This window comes from Saimiri boliviensis, chromosome 16, assembly GCF_048565385.1.
Source record: "Saimiri boliviensis isolate mSaiBol1 chromosome 16, mSaiBol1.pri, whole genome shotgun sequence".
NCBI classification, from domain to species: Eukaryota; Metazoa; Chordata; class Mammalia; order Primates; family Cebidae; genus Saimiri; species Saimiri boliviensis.
Window position 1 is genome coordinate 14,391,265 of NC_133464.1, and position 17,454 is coordinate 14,408,718.

The 17,454-nt window shown below is 38.1% G+C and overlaps 1 protein-coding gene across 5 annotated transcripts in view; it reads right to left on the reverse strand.

Moving 5' to 3' along the window:
- Positions 1 to 17,454, reverse strand: part of UBAC2 (UBA domain containing 2) — a 171,629-nt gene that overhangs the window by 50,416 nt on the left and 103,759 nt on the right. For 2 of the 5 annotated variants that reach the window (XM_010338813.3, XM_074387483.1), the window contains exons 6-7: positions 16,271 to 16,318; positions 14,756 to 14,824 (exon numbers count right to left, since the gene is read on the reverse strand). The exons of 1 other annotated variant lie outside the window; for it this stretch is intronic. In XM_010338813.3, the coding sequence (XP_010337115.2) occupies positions 14,756 to 14,824; positions 16,271 to 16,318 (117 nt within the window). The remainder of the gene's footprint in view (positions 1 to 14,755; positions 14,825 to 16,270; positions 16,319 to 17,454) is intronic. 2 more of the 5 variants (XM_003928215.4, XM_074387484.1) reach the window with 1 other exon arrangement.

The following is a 17,454-nucleotide window of genomic DNA, read 5'->3' on the forward strand; positions in this document are numbered from 1 at the left end:
ACGTTCTTTTGTGCTACCAAATATTATTTAGCATTTCAGTTTTTTCTGCTATTTATCACTGTATTTTTCCCCTATTTGCCCTAGAAATTATAATATGCATTCAAAATTTATCATAATGTATTTAGAGTTAATAATGAATTACTCAAGTGAAACAGGAGAAACTTGCAAGAGCCTATAGTAAGTCCTCACTGAATTACTTCTTGGGAACTCCAACTGAAACAAAGTATAATTTCGTTTTCTCAATGCCTTAATGAAAAGATGCTGAATGAAATGGTATTATTTGAATGATATTTTACTTAAAGTTGGAATTTCCAAGAACCTGTTGACAAGGTTAAATGAAGACTACTATAGTTCTATGTAGGGTCTTCCCATCCACTGCAATACTTCTGTCATGTTACACCCATATACCTTAAAAGCTCAACAACACAATCTTGGTGTTTCTGTGTGGTAGCTCATGCCTGTAATCCCAGCACGTTGGGAGGCTGAAGCAGGAGGATCACTTGAATCCAGGAGTTTAAGACCAACCAGCCTAGGCAACAAGCAAGACCCTCATCTCTACAAAAAAAATAAGAATAAGTAAAAAGAATTAGCTGGGCATGGTGATGCATGCCTGTAGTCCCAGAAAGGCTGATGTGGGAGGATCATTTGAGCCCAGGAGTTCAAGGTTGCTGTGAGCTATGATTGCACCACTGCATCCAGCCTGGGTGACAGAGCAAAACCCTGTTGCTTTTTTTTTAAAATCATGTTTTTAAAGAAATTAACAAAAATATAATGGACCGGGTGTGGTGGCTCACTCCTGTAATCCCAGCACTTTGGGAAGCTGAGGCAGGTGGATCATGAGGTCATTAGATCGACACCATCCTGGGTTAAACCCCATCTCCACTAAAAATACAGAAAATTAGCCAGGCATGGCGGCACACGCCTGTGGTCCCAGCTACTCAGGAGGCTGAGGCAGGAGAATCACTTGAACAACGGCAGGTGGAGGGTGCAGTGAACCAAGATAGCGCCACTTCACCCCACGCTGGACAACAGAGCGAAAGAAAAAAGAAAGAAAATGCATAGTTTTGCTTGCATTTAAGGCGTTCACAATTTGGTAGATGCTCTTAGTTTATGGAGGGAGGTTAGAGACTCCCTTAAGAAACTGAGGAAGGTTAAAGATTTTCACTCTCCTGTCCATGCTTCCCACCCCAACTATGACAGATGTGAGTATACACTTACCAAATTATGTAACCAATTTCAGCAGGACTATTCTGTAAAGAATATGGACACCCCACCCAGTAATAAACAGAAAGAAGACTGCAAATTCTGGCAGGAACATAGGACTTTTGTGCTCATTTGCTTACATTTCTATCCTCTTTATCTAAATGTAAACTCTGAGTGGGGAGGATTTGGGTTGCTTCTCATAACTACTTGGCCTCTGTACTTAGAACAGTGTCCAGCACATAGCACTCTAAGTATTTCCTGGGTGAATGGTAAATTAACAAAAGCTTGACAGAAATAAATATATTATCTTAGATCCTTTTAAAGGAAATTGGAAAGTTATGCACTCTTTTTGGACGTAAGTTTATACTTTCCCATATGATAAAAGATAGAGAGTTCACTTGTCCATGCCACTGGGACACCACCATGACCTCAAGTTGTCAAATAAAGTGCTACCGCACAATGTTTTAAATTCTCTCAAAGGATTATAATTTACAGCACTTAAAACCGTATTCTACAGAAAGATGGGACAAAAATAATTACATTAGATTTCACCTAATAACTGTCAAAAGCTGTGAGAGAACATCATACTACCTTACATTTACACATTATTTTCAACTTTAGTTTTCACTATCTCTTCTCTCTTCTCTCTCTTGCTGGGTAGAAATGGGTTTTGCCATGTTTTTCAGGCTAGTCTCAAACTCCTGGTTTCAAGTGATCCTTCCATCTTGGCTTCCCAAAGTGCTGGGGTTACAGGTGTGAGCCACCACACCTGACCTAATTTTCATTATATCATAAACACTTTTTTACATTGGGTGTTCTGAATGAGAAAGCTTTCTTGAAATCCACAGACCCTGCGAAAAGCAGGCTTTAAAAAAGACCATATGCTTGGATTTGTGTGTCAGGAGGCCAGAGGGAGCTCTACCAAGGGGGTCTCAAAGGTCCTCAGAGCTGGGGAAGCCAAAGAGCAAATGGAGGGGCCACTGAAAAAGAAGGCAGCAGTGGTCAGGCAAGGGGCCAGTACAGGACAATCAGATAAAGCAAAGAGAAACAAAGAGCACAGACCTAGGAAGATGTGCTTGAGCTGGAGTTCAAGCACTTGGGCAGCAGGAAGCAGGAACCTTGGCTAGGAAAGGGGACACACGGCCACACAACTGGAGAACCCCTGGCCCATGTCCAGCTCAGAGTCTAGGCCAAAAACCCACTCTGGGTCAGAGGGAATAGCCCCCCATATGCCAACAGCAGAAGCTGTGGCTCTGTAAGTCTAACTGAGAATGTAAGGCAACAGGAGATGGCTGTCTCTTAGTCCACTAATAAACATGGACATCAGTTATATGCTGCTTCAGATTTTCCAGATGCTTAGTCCTTTTAGGAAGGAAATCATGAAATAATGTTCATCGGGCAAATAATTTAATTTGCTGGGTAGAAAACATGCAAGCCGCTCTTGATACAGAGGGTAAACTTCAACTGTCCTCTGGTCCTATTTAGTACTAGCCTGAAACCACAGCAGGCAAAGGTTAGAAACCATGACCTGGCAATGACACGCAGGATTGCTTTCTTTGGCCAACTGTGGCTGAAAAAAACCCACAAGGCAAGCTGCACCAGCTACCCACCCCACACTCAAGAAACCTACCATCTAATGCGACAATAGGATAAACGTAGGGGCGGCTTTCCCAGGGGCATAATATGCCTTTGCATGACAAGGAGCAGCCAAAGGAATAAATGTCCCCTGCACACACTTCATGTGCCCTCAAGGCCTGTGGAAACCAGACCCACCGGAGACCTCTCTAATGCATTACACAAATATTTACTGAATATGTGCCAGCCTGTGTTCTAAACACTGAAATACAGTAGGGAGCAAAACAGAAAACTCCCTGCCCTGATGCATCTTATATTTTCATATTCCTTCTTCTGCACTGAAAATGTTAAAGAATGAGGGAACTTTGTACATTCCCTAATTTATTACCCAAAGAACACTAATGAAAATTAGGGATGCCCAAAGTTATTTCTGCCATTTGTGATAAATTTTGGAAAGATTATTCTTTTCATGACAGATAAAACCACATGCCCTTCTTGGTTACTCTGAGACTTGCTATTATTCTTTAAGTACAAAAGTGATTCAGACTGAACTTCCTATAGCTTTTCTATCTCATATGAAGGAATAGAAATGATATTAAACTAAAAGATTTTGAGGTACCCAATTAAAATGCTGGATATCCTTCTGATTCCTGGGAAACTGAATTGGAATAGAGACAGAAATAATTAGACTAATCACAGATTATTCGTGTCTCACATACTGTCTTAGAAACCTGCTCTAGGCTTTTCCTTTTGGAAAATCATGCATCAGGAAGATTAGATCAACCATGCTAAGTAGAAAACTTCAAACAATAGTGGCTTAAATACAAGAGAAGTTAATTTCACCTTCAGGTTTAAAAAGCTCCAACCATTTTAACTGCAGTCCAGGCAGTGGGAAGAAGAAGAAAGGACAAAAAGGGCAAAAAGCAACTTTAAGGAGCCTTCTCAGAAGTCCCACCAATATTTCTGTTTACAGCTCACTGGCCCGGACGCCAGGACTTAGTCCATTTGTCAGACTGAGAGGCGAAGGGTACTGAGATATGTGACCTCCGCTGGAGGCACTGCTGGCTCAAATAAAATGAACCTTCCATTATGAAGGAAAAAAATACACTGGGAGGCAACTAGAATTTCTAGCACAGGGAGAAAACCATAATCAGGTGCTTATATGTAAACAAACACCTTCTAATATCCCTTTTAACAAGGAAACTATCCTTCTTTAAGAATTACATACACTTTCTTAAATGGATTCAACAAACTAAAAATTAATGAAAATATGGGCTTATTTCAGTGGAAACTCATTTCTTACATTTGATCAAAAATAATAAACTAAAAATGGATGTGAAGATCTACAAGATTTGTGCTCTGATTAGATACAGCCTCACTGGTGAAAAACTCAACGCTTTCCACCTAAGACCAGGAAGAAAGCAAGGATATCCATTCACCACTTTTATTTAATATTCTATTAGAGGTCTTAACTAATAAAATAAAGAAAAATAAAAGGCACAAATTAGGAAAAAAGTAAAACACATAAAACTCATTTCTGGATGATGTAGACCATGTATGTCGAAAATTCTAAGGAATCCACCGAAAAGCTACCAGAAATAATTAACACATTTGTAAAGCTGCAGGACACAAGAACAAAATATAGAAATCAACTGTATTTCTATACTCTAGTGACAAACAACTGGGAAAAAATTAAAACCAACTGTTTATAGTAGCATCAAAAAACCAGAATTACTTAGGAATACATCTACTGAAAGATGTGCAAGGCCTGTACGTTGAAAATTTAAAAATTGCAAAGGGGAATTAAAGAAGAGCTAAATAAATGTAGAGACTTACCATGTTCATGAGTTGGAGAACTTGATATTGTTCAAGATTGTTGTATTGGCTATTGATTACTGAGCAACAAATTACCCAAGACTCAGTGGCTTAAAACAATAAGCATCTTATCCACAGTTTCTATGGGGCAGGAATGTGGGAGTAGCTTAGCTGAGTGGTTATGGCTCAAGGTCTTGCATGAGGCTGGAGTCAGTCAAGGTGTCAGCCTATCTACACTAACCTGAAGACCTGACTGGCGCTGGAGGATAACTTTCCAAGGTGGTTCAAAAACACACCTAGCAAGTTAGTGCTGACTATTGGCAAGAGGCCACGATTGTTGGCCATGTGGACCTCCCACAGGTCTGCTTCAGTGTCCTCATGGCATGGCATATGGGCTCTCCAAAAACAAGTGATCCAGGAGGAGGCAAGATCAAAGTAGCTGTGTCTTTTATGATCTGCTCTTGGGAGTCACATTCCATCCTTTTTATTCACTATAAGTGAATCGCTAAGTACAGCCTAAGCTCTAGCAGAGGAAAAATAAGCTCCCAACTCTTGATATGTAAAATAATCTGCGGAAATATTTAAAAACCATCATCATGGAAGTCATTCCCAAGTTGTTCTAAAGTTTCAATGCAATCCCAAGCAAAATCTTAACTGTTTTTCTCCCTTTTTGAAGAAGTTAGAGGCTGATTTCAGAGTGTATATTAAGTCAATGTCCTAAAATAAGTAGGCCAGTTTTAAAAAAAGAAAAACAAGATGGGAGGACTTATGTTGCCTGTTTCACTTACCATAAAGCTGTAGTAATCAATGCAGTGTTGTATTGGTATAAGTATAGACATACAGATAATTGAGAAAGAAGAGTCAAGAGATAAACCTATACTGGTCAACTGAGTTTTGACAAAGATGGCAAGGTCATGCAATGGAGAAAAGAGTCTTTTCAATAACTGGTGATGGAACCATTGAGTATCTGCATGGTAAAGAATAAATCTTACTCCTTACCTCACAACAATTATACTCAAACTTCATCACAGACCTAAATATAAGCAAAAACTATTAAATTCTAGAAGAAAATGTAGGAGAAAATCTTTGTGACATTGAATTTGCAAAGATTTCTTTTTTTTTTCCCTTTTCTTTTTTATTGATTTATTAATTTATTTTTTTAAAGACAGGGTTTCACCATGTTGGTCAGGCCGGTCATGAACTCCCAACCTCAGGTGATCCGCCTGCTTGGCCTCCAAAGTGCTTGGATTACAGGTGTGAGCCACCATGCACGGCCTAAGATTTTTTAAATAGAACATCAAAAGCACGAACTATTTTAAAAATTGGTTAACAATAAATTAATCAAGATTTTTAAAATTTTGCTTTTTGATAACAGATGAGCCACAGATTGGAATATAATTTTCACAAAACATGTCCAACAAAGAGCTTATATACAGAATATATAAAGAATTATTCTAACTCAATTAGAAGATAAGTAGCCCAATGAACAAAATGGATAAGAGATTTGAACAGATACTTCAGAAAAGACATGCAAATGACCACTAAGCACATGAAAAATGCTCAACACCACTAATCATTAGAGAAATGCAAATTAAAACCATAAGATACCACTACACACCCCGTAGATTGGCTAAAGCTTAAATGACTGACAATACCAAGTACTGACAAGGGTGTAGAACATCTGGAAGTTTCATACACTGATGATGGCAATGCACAATGGTAGAGCCACTTTGTAAAATAACATGGGAGTACGTCCTAATATAAACTATACACTTATCATATGACCCAGCAATTCCATTACTGAAGAAGGAAAACATATGTCCACACACAAATGTGCACACTGATGTTCACAGCAGCATTATTCACAATAATCCAAACCTGGAAGCAACACAAATGTCCATCAATTGGTGAATGGACAAATTATGATACATCCATACTGTAGATTAATACTTAATCTATTGTTACTTAATACAATAACAACAAATGAAAAATTCATAAAAAATGATTAATCTCAAAAACACCATGTTCAAATGAAAGAAGTAAAACACAAAATACTTCATATTATACAATACTAAGTTTATGAAATTCCAGCAAAGGCAAAACTATAATGACATGAAGATCAGTGGTTACCTGGGGCTGGCAGCTGGATGTGGGAAAAGACAGCAAGGGGCATGAAGATAGTGTTCAGGGTGAGGAGACTGCTTTCCATACTGATTGTGGTAGTGAGTACATGACTGTATACAACTACCAAAGTTCAACGAACTATACACTTAAAATTGGTGAATTTTTTTGTATGTAACACCTTAATAAACAAAAAAAGGGAAAAAGAATTTTTTAATAAAAAAAGAATGAAGATCTAGAAAGACCTAAATATTTACAGACACATAAATCTTTTAAATTTTATAAGAGGTAGGATTTTAGCAGAAAAAAACCAAGCTTTTAACAACAAAAAACTTCTGCTACTTTGAAAATCAACATGAACTATTATGAGATCACCAGCTATCAACATAAACTAACATGAGAAGACCTTTGATAGCATCCTATACTGTTGTTTATGAATAATGAATAAATTCAAAACAATACATGTTAATTTTAGCATAATCCCTTCCTAGAGGCTATCATCAAGATAGAAGAGAAATATCAACACAGTCAGTTCCCAGAGACAAACATTGGACACTTATGTTAAACACACGCGGAGAAACCAAAAACCAAAAACAAACAAACAAAAAAAACAAAACAAAACAAAACAAACAAACAAAAAAAAACAAACTGCACAGTTTAAAGAGATAATCAAAACTAATGAAAAACTTTCAATTTCTTGTTAAAAAGAAAATGTGAAGATCCCATGGGAAAATGTTCTGTGCTACAACGAACATGATAATCTACCAGTAATCTCCGCAATGTAAAAGTATGGGTGTTTCTTGGTAACCTCTTCCTTATCTCCACTTCTTTTTCCTTTAATCAGCAACATTACTAAACCAGCCTAATATATTTCAAATTATCCTTTAAGTTTCCTCTAAACGATTCTTCCGATTCTTGAGTATGACAACGCAAGAAATACAAGACAATGAGTTTGTTGAAAGTGAGGTTTGAGCTGCATTTCTAACGAAGCAGAGAGAGAGGACCAGTTAAATATCTTGATGACTGTCTTTCAGGGCCTCTGGGACTTTAAAAACCTCTTCATGTCCAAGGTTGCCCTCCAGACTCATGTCTCCACTGCTGATGAATGGGGCCTCAGCCTAGTGGTGTGGCTAAGGGAAACTCTAAGAATAGCTCTGTATGTGCCTCTTGTGGCTGGAACGAACATTGACAAGAGCCTTGAAATGTGCATTGTAAGGCACTGGACTCACTGGGCCTGGAGCAGAACACCTAGACTTTGTCTTGGCTCTACTACCCATCATTTGTGCAAACTGTCTATCTTTAAAATAGGCGGTCTAGGTACTCGACCCTATAGAGGACACATCAAGAACGTAAAAAGGTAGTGCATGTTGGAGCTTCCTGACAATCAGGTAGTGCAATGTTTTATAGCACTCAAATTATTTTTTGACGATATTAAGTATTTAAATGAAAAAATTATTTTTAGAATGTGTATCAAATAGACATTGTGCTAGGCACTGAAGATTATGAAGAATAACATATAATTCCCAAGAGGACTCTCCTACAATTCAATAGCAAAAAAATCTAATAACCTCATTTTTAAAATGGGCTAAGGACTTGAATAGACATTTCTCCAAAGACATACAAATGACCAATAAGTATATGAAAAAATGCTCAATGTTGGCAATCGCTAGGGAAATGCAAATCAAAACCACAATGTGATATCACCTCACACCTGCTGAGATGGCTACTATACAAAAAAAAAAAAAATCACCAAAAGACAAGTGTTGGTGAGGATGAGGGGAAACTGGAAAACTTCAGCACAGTTGGCATAAATGCAAACAATGCAACTATAGAAAACGGTATGGCGGTTCCTCAAAAAAAAATTAAAAATAGAACTAATATGATCTGGCAATCCCACTACTGGGTGTACATCCAGGATCTCAAAGAGGTATTGACACTCTCCTGTCATCGCAGTGCTAACTGCAATAGCCAAGATGTGGAAACAACCTAAGTGCCCATCAACAGACAAAGGGATGAAGAAAATGTGGTACACATATACAATGGAATACTACTATTCAGCCTTCAAAAAGAAGAGTATTTTGTAATATGTGACAACATGGAAGAAACATGACAACCTGTATGCTAAGTGAAACAAGCCAGTCACAGAAAGACAAATACTGCATGATTCCCCTTATATGAAGCATCTAAGATAGTCAAATTCACAGAACCAGAGTAGAATGGTGATTGCTAGCGGCTGGGGGCAGTGGGGAAGAGAGAGTTAAAAAACAACAGGCAAGCCGGGCGCGGTGGCTCAAGCCTGTAATCCCAGCACTTTGGGAGGCCGAGGCGGGTGGATCACAAGGTCAAGAGATCGAGACCATCCTGGTCAACATAGTGAAACCCCGTCTCTACTAAAAATACAAAAAAAATAGCTGGGCATGGTGGTGCGTGCCTGTAATCCCAGCTACTCAGGAGGCTGAGGCAGGAGAATTGCCTGAACCCAGGAGGCGGAGGTTGCGGTGAGCCGAGATCGCGCCATTGCACTCCAGCCTGGGTAACAAGAGCGAAACTCCGTCTCAAAAAAAAAAAAACAAAAAACAAAAAACAAAAAACAAACAAACAAAAAACAAACAAACAAAAAAAAAAAACAACAGGCATAAAGTTTCAGTTAAGCAAGATCGATAAGCTCTAGAGATTTGCTGCAAAACCCCACACCTATAGTCAACAATTATATATGTAACTTAAAAAATTTGAGGGCGACTCTTTTAAGTAAACTCAGAACTGACTCAGGAAAGGGTTAGGCCAAGACTTAAATGAGTAAGATTTCCTAGAAGGGATACTTGAGTCAAAGAGGGGATGCAGTTGGAAGAAACTGCATGTCATTATGCAAAGCTATCTTTTAAGAGCATAGACACTAAAGTTACACTACCTGCATTTGAATCCTGTCTCCATTACTTTTCAGCTGGTGTTCTTGGAAAATTACAGTCATGTGTTGCTTAACAATTAAGGACACATTCTGAGAAATGTGCTGCTAAATGATTTGGTCATTGTGTGAACATTATAGAGTGTACTTACACAAACCTAGATGGGATATATATTTTTATTTATATATCTATTTTTTCATACAGGAAATCAGGTGTTCCAGCACCATAACTGAGTATCAGTCATTTCCCCTACTTGATCTGCAGTGCCAACACTGAGTGCCATACACCAGGTTTCTACCTGTGCTGCATTAGAATCCACAGGGCCACCACTGAATATGCAGTTGATCTGTTGTTGATCAAAACTTTGTTATGCAGTGCATGACTGTAGTTAACTTTCCTATGCCTCCATTTATTCATCTATAAAATAGGGAGAATAGCCCCTAGTTCCTCAGGTTTTTATGAGGACTAATTAAAATATTTGTAAAGTGCTTAGAAAAGGGTACTATTAGTCACCTTGTTGTAGGTTATACTGTGGTAACAAATTATCCCAAATTTCAGTAGCTTATAACAAAGATTTCTTTCTTGTTCTTGAGACATGTTGGTACAGCCGTGTTCCATGCTGCTTCTTCTGGAGTCTGAGGAGCAGCCCCTCTCAGGGTCCTGCTTTTCTCATGGCAAAAGGGACAGAGCAATGGTGGAACCAGGCAGTGGCTCTTGAAGCTCGTGCCCAGATGAAGCATTTGTCACTTCTGCTCATATTTCGGTGGCTAATGTAAGTCAAAAAACAAAACCTGATGTCAACAGGGCACACAGAGGCCCTATAGAGAGGGCTTCAGTAGAGAGGGCCAGCAAATACTTTCACTAAATATATTTGAACAAACCAAAATATCAGAACAAAAAATCCACCACAAGTGTCTGGTACCTAGTAAGTGCTGTGTGTTAGTTAAAGAAAAATACACGTTTGCACAATGACACAGAATCCTGAAAGTGGATGTTTGGGAACAGTAAAATACTGAGTATAGCTGGAGTGTATGGGTCACACAGGTGACAGGGATAGGCAAGGAGGTCACATTTTGAAAGGCTTTGAAAGGAGACTAGATTTTTGCCTAAAGGTAGGTAATTAAAAAACTTACAGCTATTATAATAAATTTTATAAGGCAATTCTATCAGCCATCTTTATTAAGACAATGGCATAATTTCATTTATTTGCACCGTGCATTTAAAAATTACATGTCTACTGGTCACTACTTCTCTGTGTTAACAACTGCCTAAGACACCATTTGTCAGCCTGGGTCTGAGTTGCACTTGCCACAAGGCAGAATATATTAATAGAAGGCTTCTTCCAGTCAGTCCTGGCTCCCTGAGGTTAGGACAGGGAAAGGTGGCATGGAGAGAGAGGGAGGAAAAGGGAGAAAGGAGTACATACGGATGAGTCACTATGAATGTGAGTATGTGTGTGTGTGGTGTACAATGGACAAGCGCTGGGATCTTACTTGCTATTTTAATTATAAGGCACCCTCCAAATTTGGATGTTTCCTAAGGACCTGCTACTCGTCTTCTACTTCTACACGTGGTCCTCTCACAAGTCCCACCACCCTCATGGCTTTGGTCTACCTTGAGCGCAAACAATCCACCTGCCTCAGCCTCCCAAAGTGCTGGGGATTCCAGGCACGAGCCATTGTATCTGGTTAGCCTTCATTTTTCTTTGCAGCTTCCGTCTTCATTTTCAATGAGCTACTAGAAAATAATCCAAATCTCTAAAGTAAGTTTAACTGGGAGGCTTGTGCATCAGAGGACTTATCTGACCTGCTACCTATACCTCTTTGGTCAACGAAGAAGGAATCTAAGGAAAAAAAGATTAAATAGGAGAAAGGAAGCATGGAGAGAAGAAAGAGATGGGCACAAGCAGGGGGCACACAGAGGAACCTGCGCCTACCATCCCTTACCCAGAAGCAGGCCAGGGCCTTAAAACTTACTACAAGGATGCTTACTTTTCCACAGCAGGTTATGCTGTTTCCATTTGTTCACAGTTACTTTAAGACAGTCATGTGGGGTTTTTTTTGTTTGTTTGTCTGTCTTTAAAAGCACTACAGAAGGAAGAGAGAAAGGCAAATCACAGCCTACAAATGAGCTGTCCTGACTCCCTCCAGATGGTTCATTTTTCCTACCCTGTTCTATGATCTGCAAACCCTGATAAGGCTTCTGTAATCTTGCACCATCGTAAAGTGTTTCTACTTGAAGTGCTTTAAAGATCCCCACTGCTTATAGAAAACATTCCAAACTCAGACCGCATTCAAAGTCCCAAATCTTTTGGGTGTAACAGATTTATTTTTCCACACTAAGGCTGCTGGATCAGATAATCAAAATCTGATGTACTGTACCTGACAAGTAACAAAAGCAGGAAATGGGTACAGTGAAGGGCCACATTGAAGGGAAAGGTAAGAGGAATACAGGCCTGTTAATTTACTCTCAAACAGCTTGAAAGAGGATTAATAATAAATGTGTGAATTGTAAAAAGAAAATCGGCAAAAGAAGGTTCTTTCTATTTTAATCATGCCAGAATCAGATCAGTCCTGAGACCTCAGCTTTTGACAATTAGGGTACATCCCTGTGGTAATGACTCAGATATGATTCATAAAACTGCAGAAAATGAAGAAGTGCTGGGATGTAGATGGCTCAAAAGCTCTCTGTAGAACCACAGAAAGAATTTAAATGAAGTTCAGTAAGTAAGCAACACTTTCTTTAAGGAAAAGTATTAATGTGTAACAAAACTAGTGGAATTGTGAATATATAAAGACTGGCTTCAATTTTTGAAGGTCTCTTACCAGACATTAAGAAGAACAGTTGATGCAGTTACTGAAATGTTGAAGTATTTGTTTAAACTGATATATGTCACTTGGCTATAACAGCCAAGCTTTCCAATTATAATTCTGCAACATTTCATGAAAAGTCGTATTTTAAATAGTAAATGTTTGCATTAAAAATCAGAAATGTCAAAGTAAGAAAAAGGCAACACAAAAACATTTATCGATGATACATGTTACATGAATAATCTTACAGTAATCTTTAAGTACAAGCGAATCCCCCTGAGCTTTCCTGGGCAGCAGCTGAAGTCTCTGCTGGATCACAAAACAGAATTGAGTTGTGACAGCCATCCTTAAGCTCCTGTAAGCTAAAAACTGTCTTCCCTCAACCCAGAAAAATAATCTAGTTATTTTCTGTGATATCGCTGAAGACAAAAAGTGGCCTCCTATCTAGTAAAATATTGTATTGACATAATTTATCAATCTCCTATTTTAATCAGTGGAATACTTTAAAGTTATGTATTCAAAGGCATCTATAATTATGCAAGAATAAGGGACACCAAGGAGAGATTAAAAACTAGCATAGGCCAGGTGCAGTGGCTCACACCTATAATCCCAGCACTTTGGGTGGCCAAGGTGGGCAGATCCCCTGTGGTCTGGAGTTTGAGACCAGCCTGGCCAACATGGTAAAACCGTATCTCTACCAAAAATACAAAAAAAGTAGCGAGGCATGGTGGCATGCACCTGTAATCCCAGCTACTCGGGAGGCTGAGGCACAAGAATCACTTGAACCTGGGAATTGGTGGTTGCAGTGAGCTGAGACTGCACCAATGCACTCCAGCCTGAGTGACAGAGCAAGACTCTGTCTCAAAAAAAAAAAAAAAAAAGGCCGGGCGCGGTGGCTCAAGCCTGTAATCCCAGCACTTTGGGAGGCCGAGGCGGGTGGATCACGAGGTCAAGAGATCGAGACCATCCTGGTCAACATGGTGAAACCCCGTCTCTACCAAAAATACAAAAAATGAGCTGGGCATGGTAGTGCGTGCCTGTAATCCCAGCTACTCAGGAGGCTGAGGCAGGAGAATTGCCTGAACCCAGGAGGCGGAGGTTGCGGTGAGCCAAGATCGCGCCATTGCACTCCAGCCTGGGTAACAAGAGCGAAACTCCCTCTCATAAAAAAAAAAAAAAAAAAAAAAAGCAAGCTAGCCTAAACAAAATAAATCAACCAGTACCTTCCTAAATAAAGTAAGCTCAATCCAAAGTTGGCTGCTTTCCAGAAAACCATGAGGAAACTTTTTGGTTTCTATGATAGCAGATAACAAATTACTTATGTTTCCTATAAATAACTTTGTTTAAAAAATACTCTTTTTCTTAAAAACCGTATTAATTGCCAGATTGAAATAAAATAATTGCTTAACAAACACAGCTGTTAAATGAATTAATGAGTTCAATACTAAAATGTGAAATCTCATCAACAGGTTTTGTCACATTCCCCAAAACACTGAAAATCACCTACAATTAAAATTATCTATGCATTTCTTTTGCATAGTAAGAATTTTATTTTGTTAGTATTTTATTTAGCATACTATCTCCCCAAAAAGGGAAGTCACTTGATCTACAAAGGAAGAGGAGAAGTCATATTGAGCAAGAGACATCTGGAACAGGCAAACTGTGGCTCTGTGACTCTCAGGCTTGGATCCTACAGTCAGTGGTGTGTAAATCAAACACTCACAAATAATACTGATACTCTCCTTTACAATCTTCCTTATCTAAAGTATATCATATCATATCATATTAAATATTTTGTAACAAAAAATAATTTTTTAGACAAAGAATGAAAATATTCCTTAGGTTTAAAGCAAGTATAGAACTAAGGTAAACTGGCTATGATTCATGATTCATGAATATTAATTATTTTAAATAAACACAGCTAATTATTTAATTATGGTAGAATAATAATAAAGAACAAGGTTAATATGAAGATTTATCAGATTTTTTGTCATAGTGGAAGGTGGAAGGTTGGTAACTTTGGCTGAATCAATTATGGTAAAAAGTAGAAATTCAATAGGCTCAGAAATGTTTATTATTAGCAGTGTTCTTTAAAATGCGACATCATCTTTGAATTATATTCCAAACACACTGTAATTCCATTCATCCTTCTGAAACAAGAGATTTTTTTTTTTTGTCAAAAATTCTATTTTAAACTTCTGATTCCTTTTACAAAGTTAAAACAGGCACCCCAATACCTGTTAAACATGTATATTGGAAAAGACTATGATCACAACATATAGTTTTAGATTTTAAAAAGACTACAAAGAGATGAAAAATGCGACCTACAATTCTAGAGCACTGAATGTCATACAATGAAACATTCTGAGGAGACAGGAAGCACTTAAAGCCAGGAGTCTAAAAAGAAAATAAAGAAAGAAAATGGAATTAAAAAAAAAAATCGAGTCACGTATGAGTTACTAAAGAAGACAAATACTGACAGTAAATGAATTAACAGTAACTAACACAATGAAATCATATATAATAAGGTACTTCAATATTTGAATGCTTTTGGAAAATATTTAAAACAGAACTCAAAAGCTTCACTGCTAAGTGAAACAAATATGCCATGGAAGAAATAGTGTATCTTCAGGCAGCTCTCATAATCAAAGCAATGAGCTCTGTCTTTGCTGTTCTCAGGATGGTTAAGTCCCCCTTAGTCACAATGCAGGGTGAGCCTAGTCTGGGGGGAGTCTGCCACCTGTGTCCCAGAGAATCAGTCTGACCCCAGGATGGCCCTACGCCACCACAAGTCTTAAGAATAACAGATGGATAGCTCAGGTGTTTTGAAGACTTCACAATAGGGTTTAGCTCTGTGGTCCTGAAGCCTATCAGGTATCCAAGTAGATGTGAAAATTTTTAGGGAGGAGAAAACAATGTGACTTGGAGCCCTGGAATCTTGGCCACAAGCATATCAGTGGTGGGGAATGAAGGTGCGAGTTCTAAGGAAAGAATAAGCACAGAAAAAGGAATAATACAGACAGCTTAAAGGAAGAAGAGAGGTAAGCAGGCTTACAGGATGACACACTGGCCCCAAATACCAGTCATTCACCTGAGAAACAAGGATGGTGATAATTCACTTGAAGTATGTGCAGTGATTATAGCGAAATGTGTATAATTATGAATCCATTCTGGAATTTTTAGTCTTTTCCAAGAAAGAAATTAAAACTATGCTCTATATCCTATAGTTAAAATTTATTTTAATAAATCTGGAGGTTCAAATTTAAGTCACAGATAAAGAATAAAACTCCACTTCATGCTCTAATTTTTTAAAAATACCTCACAGAGAACTTAGGACAAATACTTATTATTAAAATACAGTAGCATGGGCGAGATGAAAAAACTCCAGTACACAGACTGAGAATGCTTTGTTCATCCCCTTCTTCCATGATGACTCTTCAGTCAGGTCCAACCCACTTGACTTTCCAGTTGGCATTATTATTTTCCCTCACGTGACAATGTCTTTTTACCAAACGACCAGAACACCTCTCCTTATTTTTAGTAAGTCCAACTTCTTCATTTTCAGCCTTTTTTTTCCTATGATATAAAAAACAACACTGACAAAAAAAATCTAGCTAAAACTTTCATCAAAATTACCTTGAAAACACAAACTGGACTCCCTTGTCTCAGTTTTCCATGTGACTGGCCCTTTTTAATCACTACAGAAGTAGCATCAAGCCAGACCTGCCACGGTTAAAAGAATGTTGAGACAGCAGAATACTGACTCAGTCTCAATAGGACAATTTTCCTAATGTTTTTTATAGGAGAGAGAAAGAATTGGCTGAAAAGGTTAGTCACACTTACAAGTCCACTTATGGCTACAATCCAGATGTAGGAACCAGAGGTGAAAAGCTATAAAAGGAAAAAAAAAAAAAGGCAATTGAAAATAAAATTCAACTGCCAGTCACAGCATACTTATTTTTATATAACTACAGTTATGGCCATTTATATAAAGTATTAATTATATATGCTATAATACAGATAAGCAAATGGAAAATTATTAAACATCAATTCTGTTACTTAAAAAAAATTATATATTAAATTTTTTTAAAATTCAGACCTCAGACTTTGTATAGCCTAACACAAGTTGAACCTGGCCCACACCCACACAAAGAAAAGTACGTGAAACTCAAGTGTGATGTTATTTACAAACTTTAATTGACTTAAAGTAAAATACTACATGTAAAGAAATGATCAGAATTAATAACATACAAAACAGGTAATCACTATCCCATACTTGGCAATGACACAATATTTATGTAAGTAACTTTCTCATTTTAATTTCTTAAATTGTTACCCTAAATTTAGATGAGAAGAACCCTACCAGCCTCCTTAGCCTACAATGTCCAATGGTAACTTTCTCAAGTGTTGACATTCTCATTCTAGCTCACCCAAGGAAGAGCAAACTAAATAACATAATAAAGTTAATTAATGGCAAAAGTAATTAGAATCAGATGTCATGAAATCTTTCCTTTTGTTTTCCAAATCATTTATACCTTAGAGTTGTGCTTGGGGTTAAAAATAATAATTATAATGACTCTGAAAGTGTTCCTGCACCAAAAAAATGATGTGTGGGTCATTGTTGGTTAATGTTTAGAATTTTAGATTGGGGGTTTACTGCTTATTGTAGAGTAAAAGGCAGGATACTCAGGCAGGACAGCCCAAGTTCACTGCTGACATTGTGCTAGATGAAAACCTCAAAGTTCTGCACACTTACCAAGGACAAACAGAAAGAAGACAGACACAAAAGGTAAGAGTTGACACACTCAGATAAAAAAGAGGCTGGCTGGGCCGGGCGCGGTGGCTCACGCCTATAATCCCAACACTTTGGGAGGCCGAGGCGGGTGGATCACGAGGTCAAGAGACCGAGACCATCCTGGTCAACATGGTGAAACCCTGTCTGTACTAAAAATACAAAAAATTAGCTGGGAATGGTGGCGCGTGTCTGTAATCCCAGCTACTCAGGAGGCTGAGGCAGGAGAATTGCC